This window comes from Clinocottus analis, unplaced genomic scaffold (assembly GCF_023055335.1).
Source record: "Clinocottus analis isolate CAN_PGR_092001 unplaced genomic scaffold, fCliAna1.0.p SCAF_31, whole genome shotgun sequence".
Classification (NCBI taxonomy): Eukaryota; Metazoa; Chordata; class Actinopteri; order Perciformes; family Cottidae; genus Clinocottus; species Clinocottus analis.
The window spans coordinates 1,257,469-1,275,000 of record NW_027176054.1 but is presented as its reverse complement, the minus strand read 5'-3'; the positions used below and the strand labels follow the sequence as shown (position 1 = coordinate 1,275,000).

At 49.1% G+C, this 17,532-nt stretch overlaps 2 protein-coding genes across 3 annotated transcripts in view; one reads left to right on the top strand and one right to left on the bottom strand.

Moving 5' to 3' along the window:
- Positions 1-4,929, top strand: part of dla (deltaA) — a 6,991-nt gene extending 2,062 nt beyond the window's left edge. The window contains exons 5-11 of the mRNA XM_068595714.1: positions 844-904; positions 1,044-1,174; positions 1,576-1,745; positions 1,842-2,058; positions 2,161-2,968; positions 3,067-3,175; positions 3,270-4,929. Of these exons, the coding sequence (XP_068451815.1) occupies positions 844-904; positions 1,044-1,174; positions 1,576-1,745; positions 1,842-2,058; positions 2,161-2,968; positions 3,067-3,175; positions 3,270-3,275 (1,502 nt within the window). The 3' untranslated portion in view covers positions 3,276-4,929. The remainder of the gene's footprint in view (positions 1-843; positions 905-1,043; positions 1,175-1,575; positions 1,746-1,841; positions 2,059-2,160; positions 2,969-3,066; positions 3,176-3,269) is intronic.
- Positions 4,930-6,253: 1,324 nt separating this feature from the next.
- Positions 6,254-17,410, bottom strand: zbtb45 (zinc finger and BTB domain containing 45). Of its 2 annotated transcripts, none has more exons than XM_068595659.1 (6): positions 17,303-17,410; positions 14,944-16,257; positions 14,341-14,472; positions 13,156-13,296; positions 11,657-11,930; positions 6,254-10,839 (listed from the first exon to the last, which is right to left on the bottom strand). In XM_068595659.1, exons 2-6 carry the CDS (start codon positions 16,033-16,035, stop codon positions 10,436-10,438), a joined length of 2,043 nt encoding a protein of 680 aa, XP_068451760.1. In that variant the 5' UTR covers positions 16,036-16,257; positions 17,303-17,410; the 3' UTR covers positions 6,254-10,435. The 2 variants fall into 2 exon arrangements, with proteins under 2 accessions (XP_068451760.1, XP_068451759.1); XM_068595658.1 differs by lacking the exon at positions 17,303-17,410 and adding an exon at positions 16,747-17,045.
- Positions 17,411-17,532: the final 122 nt, after the last annotated feature.

Sequence of the window (17,532 nt, the reverse complement as noted above, 5' to 3'; positions counted from 1 at the left end):
CGCGCGCCCTCCTCCTCTTCCTCCCCCCTCACACACACACACACACACACACACACACACACACACACACACACACACACACACACACACACACACACGACCACTTGATTTATTCTAAGGAAAGTTTTCTGGGGAATAATCTCACGCGTGCCATAAATTTACATGCTGCCGTCTGATTGGCTGCTGCGGCAGAGGGGCTCGCCGCTGATTGGCCGAGGCGGGGGAGGTATTGTTTGAAGTGGGCAGCTGCCGGCAGAGAGGAGACAATGGAGCAGCTGTCGCGCACTGGCAACACACTCGCCAGCTGTCCACTCTTATCTGCCCCAATCCGAGACATTAAGGGGAGTGTGTGTGTGTGTGTGTGTGTGTGTGTGTGTGTGTGTGTGTGTGTGTGTGTGTGTGAGAGTGAGAGAGTGTGTGCGTGTGTGTGTGTGCGCAGAATGAATAAAAGAGTTTTGACCCGCAGCGAAGAAGAAGGAAAAAAGAAAAGAGAGAGAGAGGGTGCTTGGTGGGTTTGTGAGGGGGTGTGTGTGTGTGTGTGTGCGTGTGTGAATGTGTGTGGCACACACACATTCACACACTCCCTCCTTTGTCTCAGCATCGTGTTCAGCACAAAAATTCTTCCACGGTGATGAGGAGAGTTTTAAGGTAACGGCGAATGGGTTCAGGAGCCCTCCTCCTCCTCCTCCTCCTCCTCCTCCTCCTCCTCCTCTCTTGGCCCCTTCGCCTCCTCCCTCCTCCTCCCTCTCGCCTCCCTCGCGATGCGTTTTCACATCTTCAGCAGCAGGAAACAGAGACTCCGTGTCCGGCATCGTAATAAAAGTCTCTCTCTCTCCTCCGCAGCGATCTGCCTGCCCGGCTGCGACGACGAACACGGCTTCTGCGAAAAACCCGGAGAGTGCAAGTGAGTTCCCATCATTAATTCATCAGGGAGGGGGAGCGGTGGGGGGTGTTTGGGTGGAGGTAACGTGAGTGGACTGACCGGTGTGTTCCCCCCCTCCTCCTCCCCACTTTCCCCTTTCTTCCTAATTGGACGACAACAGGTGCAGAGTGGGATTCAAAGGCCGCTACTGCGACGAGTGCATCCGCTACCCGGGCTGCCTGCACGGGACCTGCCAGCAGCCCTGGCAGTGCAACTGTCAGGAGGGCTGGGGGGGGCTCTTCTGCAACCAAGGTGAGGACAGAGTGGGGGGCGGAGGGGACGAGGGGTGAGGAAAGGAAAGAGAAGGAAAGGAGGAAGCAGATTTGGTGCTGGAAAGACGTTTGTGTTTAACGTTGAGCAAAGTGCAGTCTGAATGTAAAACTCTTCTCACTGAAGCTTTAGCGACTTTATGTCACCGTGAAACTGACAATAAACCACATTTGGAAGAATTGAAATGACAAAAATCATTCGAGAAAGAAGGAACAACAACAACAACAACAGTTGTCTCCAGATGAACAGCGAGAACAGAGAGGGAAGGAAACAAAAACAAACGAGAAAGAGAGCGTCAAGTGTGTCAGAGGATGAAAATACCTTCCTCTTCTTCCTCTTCTTCCTCTCCTTCTCCTTGTCTCACCACATCTCTCTCTCTCTAGACCTCAACTACTGCACTCACCACAAGCCCTGCATCAACGGCGCCACGTGCAGCAACACCGGCCAGGGCAGCTACACCTGCACCTGCAGGCCCGGCTTCACCGGCGCCAGCTGCGAGCTGCAGGTCAACGAATGCGCCGGGAACCCGTGCCGCAACGGGGGCAGCTGCGCCGTGAGTCATTTTTTCGGTCTCCTCCTTTTCGGGTGAATTTTGGCCCCCGCGAGATTCCGGGTTTGTCAAGCGTCCGTTTCTGTTTTGCCGCCGCAGGACTTGGAGAACACGTACGAGTGCACCTGCCCGCACGGCTTCTACGGCAAGAACTGCGAGCTGAGCGCCATGACGTGCGCCGACGGGCCGTGCTCCAACGGCGGCCGCTGCGCCGACAACCCCGACGGCGGCTACTTCTGCCAGTGCCCCACCGGGTACGCCGGCTTCAACTGCGAGAAGAAGATCGACCACTGCTCCTCGGGGCCGTGCTCCAACGGTAAGACCGGCGGTTTGGTTTTGTTTAACGAGGCGCGGTGTCAGTTCGCCGTTCGTTTTCAAGCGCTCACCCTCCGCTACGCCGTCCCCGTGTCTTCTTCAGGCGCCCGCTGCGTGGACCTGGTGAACTCGTACCTGTGCCAGTGTCCGGACGGCTTCACCGGCATGAACTGCGACCACACCGGGGACGAGTGCTCGGCGTACCCGTGCCAGAACGGCGCCACGTGCCAGGAGGGCCCCGACGGCTACGTCTGCAGCTGCCCGCCGGGCTACGCCGGCCGCAACTGCAGCTCGCCCATCAGCCGCTGCGAGCACAACCCGTGCCACAACGGCGCCACCTGCCACGAGCGGAACGGCCGCTACGTCTGCGCGTGCGTCCCCGGCTACGGCGGCCGCAACTGCCAGTTCCTGCTGCCAGAGCACGCCGCCATCCGCGGCTCCGAGGTGCCGTGGATGGCGGTGGGGTCCGGCGTGGCGCTGGTGCTGCTGCTGCTGGCCGGCTGCGCCGTGCTGGTGGGATTTTTCCGGTCGAAGGCGCAGCGAGGCGGCGGCGGCGGCGGCTCGCCGGAGGCCGCCTGCGACGGAGAGACAATAAACAACCTGACGAACAACCGCCACCGCGGCGACAGGGACTCGGCGGTCGGCGTGTTGCCGACGCCGGGCGTCAAGAACATCAACAAGAAGATGGACTTCTGCGGCGGCGGCGGCGACCCCGACGAGGGATCCCCGCCGGGGAGGAGCAGCTACAAGGCCGCCCGGCGCCCGCCGGCCGACTACAACCTCGTACACGAGCTGAACTACGAGCAGGCGGCCAAAGAGGCCCTGCTGCTGGAGGCGGCCAGCGAGGACAAGTGCCACCAATCCACGGACTCCTTCGAGTTCGAGGAGAAGCGCAGCAAACGGTTAAAATGGTAAATATGAGCGTCCATGGGGGCGGATGAACGGGGGGGCGCCGGAGCGATGAAAGCTAACGTTTCTCTTCTTCTTCTTCTTCTTCTTTCTCCTGAAGCGACGCATCAGAAAAGAAAGCCCCAGAAATGTCTGCATGTGCGGACACCAAGTACAAATCTGTGTTTGTGATGTCGGAGGAAAAGGACGAATGTATAATTGCAACCGAGGTGAGTTTCTCTCGCGTTTTTGTTTTTTTTCATGTGCACATTTTTTGACTTTAAAGAAACAAAGCGCTCACGATTGCTTCCCCGTCTCCTGCAGGTGTAACGAGCCACCAACGGGCTGCCCGTTGCTCATTTTGTTGCTCTATGGGAGAGTTTTTGTACTCCTTCAGATGCTGCTCTAACCCTAAAGGGGGGGAGGTGTCCCGCCTTGAGACTGCTGCTGATAACTGAGACGTTTAAACTGATATTCAGAGTGAGCTGGTTCTCTACTGGAAATAAAATAATGAAGAAATAAGCGCAGGCAGCGGCGGCCTGTGGGATAAGAAACTGCCGGTGTTTTAAAATAAAATAAGGAAATGAAAAAAAAGGAGTTTACAGGTTGAAAGTAAACGGCCACTTAGCTTTCTGTTCTACAAATGAATAAATACTGTCTCGCGGCGCTACGGTTTTTTGTTGTTGTTGTTTTTTTGTGTGTCTCTTTGCAACATTTGCACCCGGGCCTTTTCTCTAACCCACACGCCGTTTGCTGAGCGCAGGAACTGCATCAAACGGTGGATGTTTGGCCATACTGGCCTGTTCTTCACGAGGCTGTGCACGTGGGGCTGTATGTAAACCTGATCGCGTATGGCTGTATGTAAACCTGATCGCGTGGGGCTGTATGTAAACCTGATCGCGTGGGGCTGTATGTAAACCTGATCGCGTGGGGCTGTATGTAAGATTGATCGCGTGGGGCTGTATGTAAGATTGATCGCGTGGGGCTGTATGTAAGATTGATCGCGTGGGGCTGTATGTAAGATTGATCGCGTGGGGCTGTATGTAAGATTGATCGCGTGGGGCTGTATGTAAACTTGATCGCGTGGGGCTGTATGTAAACTTGATCGCGTGGGGCTGTATGTAAACTTGATCGCGTGGGGCTGTATGTAAACTTGATCGCGTGGGGCTGTATGTAAACTTGATCGCGTGGGGCTGTATGTAAACTTGATCGCGTGGGGCTGTATGTAAACTTGGATCGCGTGGGGCTGTATGTAAACTTGATCGTGTGGGGCTGTATGTAAACTTGATCGTGTGGGGCTGTATGTAAACTTGATCGTGTGGGGCTGTATGTAAACTTGATCGCGTGGGGCTGTATGTAAACTTGATCGCGTGGGGCTGTATGTAAACTTGATCGTGTGGGGCTGTATGTAAACTTGATCGCGTGGGGCTGTATGTAAACTTGATCGCGTGGGGCTGTATGTAAACTTGATCGCTGTGTAAACTCAAGTGCGTTTTTCTTCCCCTCGTCATCCCGAACCCTCCAAACCATTTATGACATAGTATTGTTCTTTTATTTAATTTTTCTACTTTCAATTTTTTGGGGACATGAAAATTTTTTTTTTGTCTTAATTAAATACTTTTTTTTTTTTAAATGATGCTTTTTTTAAATACCAGATTGTCCTTTTGTAAAATAATGAAATGGAAAAAAAAGAAAAAACGAGAAAAAAGTTTAAAATTATGATTTAATTTAAGTTAATTTAATGATTTTGTGTTATTTTTATTTTGTATTGTATGTTTGTGATGTTTGTGAAGGATTATTTAAGTTTCTTTTTTGTTTTCTTTTTTAAAAAAAAATTAAAAAAAGAAGATATTTGCAAAGGCACTTCAGGTCGATGGGACTTGTGTTTTTTATTTTATTTTTTAAGAAAAAATGTTATTTAAGAGGGATTGTACTGTACAAATTGTCATGTTGCCGTCTCCTTTGCCGTTTTTGAAAGAAGGAATTAGCCAAGACTATTTTTCCAAATAAATATTGCTAAATGTGAAATTTTAAAAAATGGCCTCCAAACTTTTTTTTGTGTCGTCCATTCTGCAAAACTCACTTCTGTCTTTTCCCTGTGGAGCAAAAAGTTAATCGGTAACATCTGTGCCCCCCCCCCCCCCCTCTGGCGACCCCACAGCGGGCTTTTCTGTGCCGACGCCGTCGCCTCGCTGCCAGGAGTTGAAAGTGTCTCCCAGGAGACGGGGGAGGAAGGGGGAGAAAGGAGGGGGGAGGGGCTATTCATAAAAAAATAAATGTCCCTCTGCTAGATTTACCACTCGTGTTCCTCCCCCCTAAAGAACAAGTCAGGTGAATTCATGGCTCTCGGGATCAGGATCAATGTGGCGCTCCGCCCACCGGACCCTCGCACCGACGTCCTGAAGCTTGAAAACTTGCGAGAAGAAAGAAGCGAGAAGAAAAAAAAAAAAAAACTTTCAAAAATCGCCATTTTTTCTTCCCCCGACTACCTCTTTAAATCCCCTCCGCTCCTAATTGCGTCCCACAAAGACGGCGATTGTGTTTTAGACAGAAATAACTGTAAATCATCCGCCCGGTGGAGCCGGGCCTCCAGAAAAAAAAGGGGGTTTATAACCCCGCGGCATTCTGGGAGCAGACTTCCGAGGGGGGGGGCAGACAATGATGGAATTGACAATGGGGGCACACACAAAAGGCCACCCTCGGGAGAGAGCCGGCGTGTCCCTCGGCATGCTGGGAGAAAAGAGAGGAACAGGAACAGATGTTGTGGAGTAACAGATGCCTTCTGGCCAGAGTTCAGCCTTTTGGAGAAAAAAAACTCAGCGAGACCTTCAAAAGGGAGCCGAGCCGCTTCGGGGAAGGACGGCTTTCACGGCGTCTTCGGCAGAGATTTGTTGGGACTTTTGAGGGATGAAGAGACGAGAGCGGCTTCACCGACGAGGACTTTAGTGCCGAGCGGTGAATGCAGACAAAGAGGCGACAGTAGAAACACAGGGAGGCGCGCAAGCAACCACTTGAGAACACAACAAAAAGGATATTTGTCACAGTTTGGGGCCAAAACCGTAAAAACAGTGACTTTTAATGTTTTATAAAAAGTATAGTTTAAAGTTGTTTTGGTCAAAACAACAAGGTGTTGACAAAAGCCACAACAAAAAAACATGTTTCTTTAATTAAGTGTCATCTGAAACCCAGAGATTTTGGAAAGAACAAACACATATAATTGTATTTTAAGAAGCTCGAAAGTGACTTCTAATATTCAGCTGATTCCCAAAATTGTTGATTATTACGTTTCAGTTGAATGAATTGATTACTTGATTTAATTGTACGTGATAGCGTTTAAATGCACAACAGTTTGTGACGGCTAAATATTTCTGGTTGAATAGCTATTTAGTCTATGTCTAATATCCACACAAGCCTGTTCTCCTATACTTGTGAGGACACTCATTGACATAATGCCGAACCCTTGAACCCATGCCCGACCTGAACCGTAAAACCTAAAAACTCCCAAAGTGACAACACTGTCCCAAACATTGTAATTGTTCTCACAAAGATAGAAGTGCAAATAAAACACACACTTAAATGTTGACGCAATAAAAAAGATACGAAAATAAAGTCCGTGACGAGGAGCTTGGCTTGAAGCCATAGAAGACTTTTTATTTGGAGAAAGAAATCTTTGAAATCACTCATTTTTAAAATTCAATTAATTCATCGAGTACGACATCTAAGTTCTCAGAAAAAGTTAAAATCATGCCTTTTAGTCTTTTTATACATAAAAGATGTGGTTTTACGATGACAAGTGATTTTTTTTAATTATAAAATGACTGTTTCTTCTTCTTCTGACACGTTTAATCTCCGTTAAAGAAATATTAATGTAGAAAAACAATTATCAACCTCCCTCCCATTAAAACCAAACAAAAAGAAAAAAGGCATAACACAGTACGTTACAATGCGCTGACATGGCTTCAAAGCACAAATATTACAGTACTGTACAAGGGTCCGCTCAGACAATATGCACCAAGACCACGCCCACGAGGACGGGTCCAGACCACACCCACGAGGACGGGTCCAGACCACACCCACGAGGACAGGTCGAGACCACGCCCACATCCGAAGACAGGTCCAGACCACGCCCACGGCCGAGTCAAGACCACGCCCACGAGGACGGATCAAGAGGCCGAGGGCGGGTCAAGACCACGCCCACGGCCGAGGACAGGTCAAGACAACGGCCAAGGACGGGTCAAGACGACGCCCACGGCCGAGGGCGGGTCAAGACCACGCCCACGGCCGAGGGCGGGTCAAGACCACGGCCGAGGGCGGGTCAGGGTCAAGACCACGGCCGAGGGCGGATCAAGACCACGCCCAAGGCGGAGGGCGGGTCAAGACGACGCCCACGGCCGAGGGCGGGTCAAGACCGCGCCCACGGCCGAGGGCGGGTCAAGACCACGCCCCCGGCCGAGGGTGGGTCAAAACCTCTGAAAACAGCTCCACGCTGCTTATTTACCAAACCCAGACCACAGCATGGCGTCGGCGACTGAGGTAAATATTTGAGAAAACAAAAAGCACCAAAAAAGTTTTGGCGTCAACAGTTTTGTTTTACGTATAGCTTAAAAACCAACAGTGAGTTGGAGTTTCAGTCCAGCTTCTCTTGAACTCTTTTGCTTTTAAAATCAATTTTTTTCTAACTAAATAACTAAAAACTTTTTTAAAAACTCTGAGGCCATTGAACGCACGCTGCCAGGCCTGCTCCGTGTAAATAAGCAGTTTTATTTTCTCCACATTTAAAAAATGGGACATTTAATGTCACTATTGAGGTGTTTTTTTACTTCCATTTATTATTATAGTGAAATCCAGACCAAAAAAAAAGGATTGAATGCACCTCTTTTAGCCGGATTCACTTTCTTTTGAATGAAAAGACGCGTCCCCCAAAGTGATGTTTTGGTCAAATTGTGTCAATTAGAAGGTTCTTAAAACGACTGAATATCATATAATACCTCGACTTACAAACATTAAAAAGGAAAATTAGCAAAAAGCAGGGAAACATACGGTCTTTTTAAGATCACCTTTAAGGTAAGAATGAAAAAAAGGGGGGGGTAATAAAAACAATCTTAGGCCAAATACTTTAGGGGACAACAACATCTAGATCTACGTAATATGATGTGCAAACTTAATTGTGCATAGAGATCAAATTGTAATAAATATTAAAGTGATAATCATCATTATCACGAGTTTGACTTTGTCAAAACTTGTCGGGGTGATTGTACATTTTCATGATTAATTTAGTTTTACTAAAACGTTCCTTTCTTTAATTATTTTTTACTATTAGTGCTGCAAGAAAAGCTTTTATTTTTATTCTTTTTTTCATTTTTAAGCAACAAAACACTTCCCATTTATTACTAACCGAGCCCTGAAAGACAAACACAACCAAACACTCCATAAAAATCCTGATAAAAATCATTGATTTGTCATCTTTCCTCTGAATGGCTCTTTCGCTTTAAAGGTTTTTCTTTTTTTTTTTTAAATGTTCCGCCTTAATTCTGCATCAAAGAATCACATGAGCAACAAATAACAAAACTCAGCGTCATAGCGATGTACAGGGATATTTTTTTTCTTCTTCTTTTTTTTCTTCTTTTTTTTTTAAATACATAGAAGTACTTTCATTAAAAGTTTTTGAAAAAAGTAAACGGATCTATCGTAGCTTTTAGTTGTCACTGTTTCTTCGTTTTGATGTAGCTTAAAAGATGTGAAGCATAATGCCTGTCTTTGGACCACCGAGGTAATTGTAGGTGTGTGTGTGTGAGTGTAGGTGTGTGTGTGTATGTGTGTGTGTGTGTGTGTGTGTGTAAAACATGCTGAAACGTTTCCCAAACATTTCAAAAGAGAAAATAGTGTCCCTCCGAGCCTCCGGGGGGCTCGTCCTGGTTCGAGGTATATGATCCTGGGCCGACCAGTGGCGCCTGTGGAAAATGTTACAAAGCTGTCTGATGGATGATGGTGAATTTCATTCACACTGCTGTGCATCACGCCTCCTCCTCTTCCTCCTCCTCCTCCTCCCTGCCGTAGTCTCACTCTGCTCCGACTACTCTCCTTCTTCATCGACGGCCATCTTTGCTCATGAGAAGCGTCGGAATCCATTCGCTCTCAATTCAGTTAATTCAAGAACATTCTTCAATCAATAAATCAAATTAGAAATGTAAAACTTTTACAGCAACGAGACTCTTAAGGTGCGTTTTGAACTGACTGGGGAAGAAATTTGCCTTTTTTACTTTTCTTTAAAGTAAAATTAGACTTTTTTTACGTTAAAAACTGCTAAAAAGTGCTAAGAAGGGGGATTTAAAAAGGTCCATATTCAAGATTTCTACTGCTGCTGAACACACCGACCGTGTTAACCGCATTATGCCGCCTTCAAAAAGGAGGTTTGGAAAATTGTATTCTTTATGACTTTCAAGCCTTCACTTGTTGCATAATGAGGCCACAATGTAGCGATCTAGATCCCCCTGGTGGTCAGGAGAGAGAATGCAGCTTTAACACATGAAGCATAGACTTCTATACAACCAGAGGAGTCGCCCCCTGGTGGTCAGGAGAGAGAATGCAGCTTTAACATATGAAGCATAGACTTCTATACAACCAGAGGAGTCGCCCCCTGGTGGTCAGGAGAGAGAATGCAGCTTTAACACATAAAGCATAGACTTCTATACAACCAGAGGAGTTGCCCCCTGGTGGTCAGGAGAGAGAATGCAGCTTTAACACATGAAGCATAGACTTCTATACAACCAGAGGAGTCGCCCCCTGGTGGTCAGGAGAGAGAATGCAGCTTTAACACATGAAGCATAGACTTCTATACAACCAGAGGAGTCGCCCCCTGGTGGTCAGGAGAGAGAATGCAGTAGTGTAAAAACCACAACGACTTCCAGACAGCAGGTCGTGTCGTGTGGAATAAAAGTACAGCAACGTGACGACGACCAGAACTCGCATTAACGTGACTTTAATAAACTTTTAGACGCGACGCTGAACAAACTCTTTATGTTCAACTTGAATTAAATGAATTGAGAGTGAAGTAAAACCACAAACGCACAAGATAACCTTCCTTGCCCTCATTTTCCCGAACTTGCATCTCTATATTTCCCCATAACCCTCCCCCAGTATGCCTCACCTCTCTGGTGTCTTTGAAACAGGGTTCCTACACATTCTCTAGTCAAGACTCACTTCCTGGATTTTCGGATGGCTGTTGAAGCCGACGGTCAGTCGTCACAACACAGGAAACGACTACTTCAGATGGCTTTTTTTTTTTTTTATAGCTTTTTTTGTGCAATTTCAGAAACTCCTTTTCAAATATACAAGATTTTCAACCTGTGTAGGAACCCTGATTTTTTTTAAAAAGTGGTCATTACGAACCCACCAGAAGATCAACGAGGCTGTTAGGACCAAATTTAGTGTTGGTTCAAGGAATGGGCTCACTAAGCCCCGCCCCCCAACTTCCCAGCCCCTCCCCCTCTCTAGGTGGAGGAAGCTCCGTGGCTGGGCATGTTGGCCAAGCTGCCGACCATGCCGGCCGCGCCAGCCATACCTGAGGGCCCTCCCAGAGGAGGGCTGTGCTTGGTAGGTGAGGTCATGTCGGCGCCGCGCCCCGGGCCCTGCGGGCCGAGGTGGGCGTGCTGCAGGGCGTGGCGCTCCAGCAGGGTGCGGTGGGTGAAGGCCCGTTGGCACACGTTGCACTGGAAGGTGCGCTCGGCGCGGTGGGTGCGCATGTGCACGTTGAGCGAGCTCTTCTGGGTGAAGCGCTTGCCGCACATGGAGCACTGGAAGGCCCTGACGCCGGTGTGCACCACCATGTGTTTGAGGAGGTAGTCGCGCAGGGAGAAGGAGCGCCAGCAGATGGAGCACTGGTGAGGTTTCTGACCTGCAGGGGGCGCAGGCGAGGGCAGAGTGAAGGACCGACGGCGACAGCTCGTCCGGTAAAAACATCGTGAACGTCGTTTGAGCTTCTCTAAGTCGCGACATTGTAAACGACCAATACGATGCGTTCAGGGGCGGGGAAAACGAGGAATGGGCGAAGGTGAATTATAACATCGTGATGCGTTCACATGAAATCTAGTAAAACATTCAAATACATTTATATTTATAGAATTATGACCTGTTACTTCAACTGGTGTAGTAATATAATAATAATATAATTAGTAAAGAATATAAAATATATTATCTATAAACATAATTATGTTATAATATATAATAATGATATATAATTATATCATATAAATATATTATATATAAATATGTTATAATAAAAATATTATTTCCCTATAATAATATTATTTATAAGAATAAAATAAGTACTATATCATATAAAATATATTATATATAAATAATAATTATACAATATAATAATGTAATATATATAAATATATAATTATGTTAAAATAAAAATATATATATATATTTATATATACACATATATAATATAATTATGATATAATATTAAATGTAATATATATATATATATTTAAACACAATTATATTACATTAAATGTATTATATATAAATATATAATTATAATTACTATAAAAACTATGAAGAGTTTCTTTAGTTTTTGCCGTAAAAACAACAACAATTAAATAAGAAACCGGCAGCGTGAAACTCATCTGCATTTCGTCTCGTTCACGTCGTTTGTAATAATTATATTTGTATTTTCGGACAACAGAAAGGAGGCGGAGTCTCACCGGAGTGGATGAACATGTGCTTGCTGTAGTTCTTCCTGGAACGTAAAGATTTGCCACAGTGCGTGCAGTCGAACGAGGTCTCGGATCCCTGGGAGGAAGGGGAGGGGCCCGCGGAGAGGGAGGAGGCGGAGGGAGGCGGCGCCGGGGTCATCGGCGCCGGGGGCGGGGCCTGCTGAGGGGGCTCGGCCCCCGCCATGCCGTCGATCCCACCCATGGGCCCGCCCACATAGAAGGGAGCCGGCTGCGACTGGCTCACCGGGTACTGGAAGAGAAGCTGAGGGCGGAAAAGAGGAAATTAAACGGATTGTTTAGCCTACCGCCTCGTATTTACATGATATTATATGAGCAGCAAACGAGGGATCAATGTCTGTCTGAGCAGACACTCACACAGTTAGTACCGTTACCTTCCATGTTGTACTTTTACACAAACAAATATGTCTTTGTGTTGTGTTTCCCTAAAGATTTTCAAAATAATACCAGGCAAGAGGATGAGAACAAGATATTTAAAAGCCACTAAAGATATGTTCACATTATCGATTCAAAAACACGATTGATTTATTGTTTGAAAACAGGTTATTTTGCAAAAGATAACTTTTTAATAAATGGCAATATATTGACCCGTAATTGCTGCATATTTGCGTTATTCACGCCGGAGACAAAAGGATTCAAGCTGTGAGTTAAATTACAATAAAACGGATAAAAAAAGGAATGCCGAATCAACCACACAGTGATGCAGATTTCTAAAAAGTCTGAATTTACGTTCTGTTCGTTCTCTCTGAAACACGTTGAGCAAATGACTCTTAAAACGCTCGTTTTCTGAATGGAGTCTGGCTCAGCTACGCTAACGCGGCAGCAGCTCAAGATGACGCAATCGAGGCGGAAATACGGCTTCAGATGTTTTGATCGTTTGTGATATTTCAACCTGATTCTTCCGATTAGTTTGATTTAAAAAAAAAGTAAAAAGTTTACTCTGAAAGTTGTTTTAGTTTGATCGTGTCGTGCAAGTCTTTGTCGTAGAATATCTTTCAGAATTGTTGTTTGTTTGGCTTTTTATTTGTTTTGTGAAAAGTGTCTTCTTCCACTGTGTGTTATTTAAATTAAAAGATGTACATCATCAACACCTAAAGTTGTTTAAAGTCTGACAATTTACTTTCAACGTTTTATATCTGAGTCGGGAAGTTAAAAACTTTTTCGGATCACATCGCTGTTTAAAACTTTTTGTTTTCTCTGAAATCGTCTCCTAAAAAATGTGATTTATGAACTCTTTATTAAGTGTGAAAAGTTTGAACATTATTCATTCTCCATATTTGATCACTGCTGGCACAACAACACAAGATAGTGGACGACGAACTGACATCAATTTCATACATTTAAAAACATAAATAAAAGTTTTAATGGTATTCATTTTGTTATTCTAGAAACAATTCTTTCCGCCACCATTTTGTTTCATTAATAAAAAACAAAACTAGAAGCTCAACAGATGCATAAGCGCCACCCACCTGGTTGTTGATGGACTGCGTGGTCGGAGGCGGAGTCAGAGGCTTGTTGACCCGCCCCCTGGGGTTGAACGCCATGGCCTGGGGAGGCTCGCTCTGGGGCCAGAAGCTCTCCGAAAACACCCCCTGCTCATCGTAGAAATCCTGAGAAACATCCAAACGCACGCACGCACACACACACACACACACACACACACACACACACACAGAGACACACACACACTTGATCAAAAGGTCCTAGGATGCGTTAAAACAACCTGCCAGCACACGTTTCTGAGCCTCAGGACGCGTTATTCTGGTAAAACTCTTCCTTTCGTCAGCTGTCGCGGTTCATCTCCAGCGCTTTACCTGCTCCATGGGTTCAGATCCCTCTCGTTCAGCGCACGGCGTCTCCCCTGGTGCACAAATACGCACAGACCACATCCCCCTTTAGGGTTTGCTGCATTTACAACGTGACGTGTTCTCTCTTTTCTGTCACACTCGCACGAGCGCAGACGTCGTAAAAGGCGAGACTGGCGGGGGAGGGGGGGGGAGGGGGGCGCGGCCCGACCGGTCCGACCGCATCACAGTCAGGTGAGCAGCGCCGTCAGATGTACGGACGCGCTTATGGATGGGGACATCGTCGTGGGAACACTCCCCCCCCCCCCCCCCCCCCCGAGGCGGAGCTTGTCTCGTTTAAAGTCCTGACGCGACAGGAAGCTTTTTAGTTTGGCAGCGCGTGATCGGTTTGAGCGTTTTCTTGAAGTCCATGAAGGGAAAGCGGAAGAATTCAAGAAGAAAAAAAACACAGAGAAATGTTTGTTTTTAAAAAAGCGAGCGGTTCGTTCCGTTTCCGGCCTCCATCTCGTGCTGCAGCGCTTAAGAGAAAGACTGACTGGCAAAGCTGAATCCTTCTTATTTTTTTTTTTTTGGTGTGACTGTGGCAGATGTTGCTTGTTTAGTCTGCAGGGTACAGCAGGCTGCGGCATCACACCCCCAACACACACACACACACACACACACACACACTTCCCCGGACTTATTTCAGGACTTGTGACGGAAACGCTGACAACACGTTTTACAAGATAAAGTTGATGAGGAACTTTTCTTTTGAAGCGAAACGCAATCTTTTGCTCTGAAAGTCGTCGATAAATTAAATAAAATAAAAACGGTCCCACAGTTTAAAAAAAAACAACAACAAAAAAACACCTGTCCGAAGCCCGCCATGGACTCCTGGGAGCCCTCCTGCTGCCCGTCCCGCCTCTCGTCCTCCAAGGTGTAGACGGACCCATCTGGGTCCTGAACGCCTTCGTCCTTCACCACCACACCTTCTCCCAGCACCTAGAGAGAGAGAGAGAGAGAGAGAGAGAGAGAGAGAGAGAGAGAGAGAGAGAGAGAGATGAAAATATAAGATTTAAAAGCGGTAAATGTTTCACAAAAGCGCCGGCGCCGCCGCCCCGCGAAGAGCAACATTGACCCCCGTCCGCGGCGCCTTCACCCCCCCGCACAAGCCGGCGCCGGACGGGTCCGAGGACGTACAGTGAATGTGCAGAAGTCCATCAGCGGGGAGATCACTGCTGGAGTTGGGGCGAGAGCTCCTCTTCAATCGTGCAAAGTGCAGAAACATCTCGGCGATGTATACGCCAATGCAGTGCGAGTAGAGAGTGGGGGGGCGGGGAGGGGAGGTGGGGGGAAGCAGCGGAAAAGGGAAAAGCAAAACCGTTGCAGCCTCTGCATGCCTGAAAGCTGTTACCATGGCAACCCTTCCCCTGATCTCCCTCCCTCCCCCCTCTGCCTCCCCCCTCTGCTTACCTGGAGTCTTAGCGGCTGCCTCTGCTTGCGGCTGTGGCTCGCCCCCCTGTCTCGGTCTCCGTCTCTGCCGCGCTCCCTCCCGTCCAGGTCCTCCTCCTCGCTGTACCGCTCCATCCCCACCAGGTCGTCGGGGAGGTCGCCGCCGCCTCCGCTGCCGCCGCCGCCGCGGAGGCCGTCCCTGCCGATGCTGTCCACGCTGCCCACGCCGGAGCTGCAGCCCGCCGACATGCTCCCCGTGCTGCCGGCCCCGTTGGCCCCGTTGGCCGTCTGCGCCAGCAGGTCCCGCAGCTTGTACCGGACGTCCTGAGTGCAGCTGGAGCTCTGCTTCATGAGGATGGCGCCGGGCCCGGAGACCAGGCCGTCGCCGCCGCCGCCTCCGCCGCCGCCGCACATGGAGCCGGGGCCCATGTCGCCCAGCGCCATCAGGCTCACCGTGTTGGCTTGCTCCATCGGGCCGCCGTCGCTCGCGCCCCCGAGCCCGCCTCCCATGTTGCTCGCGCCGCACTCGGCCATGAAGTTGGGGAAGTTTGCGTAACCTCCGCCGCCACCGCTCGCGCCGACGGAGCAGCTCCCTCCGCCGCCGCCTCCGCTCTCTCTTCCTTTCCCCCCGCCACGCTCTTCTTGTTTAGGGAGAACTCCTCCGAGCATCCCGCCTCCTGCCGCGGCAGCCGCCGCCGCTGCTGCTGCTGCCGCCGCCGCCGTGGCCGCCGCCTTCCTTTGAGAGATGATCTGGGTGCACTCGTCGATGACCGTCTTGATCTGCAGGATGCTGGCGGCGGTGAGGATGCAGAGGGCCTGCGACTGCAGCACCACCAGCGAGCCGCTGTACATGAAATCCACCAGCTGCTTCACCGTCTCGGCCGGCACCAGCGGCGGCACGGAGATCTCCGAGTGGCCCAGCAGCAGCTTGTCCTGGAAGAAGGGGCTGCCGGCCGCCAGGACGCAGGCGTGAGCACGCAGCGAGGCGTCGTGGATCCGCACCGTCACGTCGCAGAAGAGGCCCTCGCGGCGCTGCGTGCGCAGGGCCTCCAGCACCGACTGGCTGGAGTTGTGGAGGTGGATGTAGTGCACGGTCTCGGTGCCGGACACCATGGCGGGAGGCGGCGAGTCGCTGGGCGCCGGGTGGGAGTGGGGGTGAGGGAGAGGGGGGAGGTGCCTGGGGTTTTGCGTCAGCTTGAGGGGCAAGGAGGACAGGGAGGGAAACGGGTACAGTGCATGGGCCACGGTGGGTCCGAGTCGCCCCCACCCCCCGTCAAACAGTCATGAGTCCGACTGAGGCTCTCGAGTGTGTGAGGCGCTGCTGCGTTTGTCGGCCTGAGAGGGATTAAACAAAAAAAAAAACATCAAACTAAATAACCACCAGGCTCAAATATAAAAGACGTGCGGCTTTCATTTGCATTGCTTGACGGTCAAATTTCAGCACATTTGGGACGTTTTTAATTTGGTTGAAACAGCAGAACTCAGAAAAAAAAAAAATCAGAAAAAAAAATCAGATTTCTTTTTTTTTGTTGCTCACTAATTTGTGTCAGCTGTGGCTGAAGGTGACGTCGCCAATGAATCTTCAATTAAATGGCGTGCATCATCATCTGGACACACACACACACACACACACACACACACACACAGACAGACACACACATGACACGTGCCAAACACCTTCGGGTCAGTTTATATTTTGTCCATTTAACGCGACCTACCCAACACACATACACACACACTATCCCCCCTAAAAAAGACCGTTTTTAACCGTTAACCGACGCTCGGACAGTGACGTAACACAAGCCGAATAATTAAGACACTCACGTTAATGAACCGGAGCCGCCGTCGGTGCCTGTCGGCGGGTCCCCGGCCGGCCGACACGTTAAGCAGGTTCCCAGCAAGCAACAAGCGGCGTTTAACGCTGGTGGTTTAACGTTAGCTCGCGGTTAGCTTAGCTTAGCTCGCGGTTAGCTTGTTGACATTAGCCGGGAAATCTGCCCCCCCTGACTCTGAAATGTGCACGTTTCTAACCGCGGCACGGGGCGTCGCCAGTGACTAAAAATAAAAAATACAAAATAAATGTCGAATGGAAACTGGCGTGAAGGCGGGTGTCGACCCCCCCTCCCTCCTCCCCAGCCACACGACCCCCACAGCGCGATGCTAACCGAGCTCGATTACAAGCTAGCTTACAAACCTGCACAAGAAAACAACTAGTTAAGTTAGCATGCCAGCTAGCGGGTGGACACCCCCCACCCCCCTCTCCCTGCTTTCTCTCCCCTCCCTCCCTCCGTCACCCACCCTCCGGCTGCACCGAGCGCGTTAACGACACCCTCGGGTGCCTGACGGTGTCATCGCATGTCGTTCAGCCGGGGCCACATACCTGACAGCTCGGCGCTTTCTCCTCTCGGTTGCACGGCAGCAGATGGATGCAGCAGGAAGCCCTCCGTGCAGCGCAGCCCGACCTGGTGAGAGCTGGAAACAAACACACGCACTCACTCACTCACGCTCACACACACATACAGGCTCGTGCACGCGCAGACTCACACACACGCGCGCACACGTGCAGTATGTACAGAGATGGGCACGCAACAAAAGGGACGTGGAGCTAAA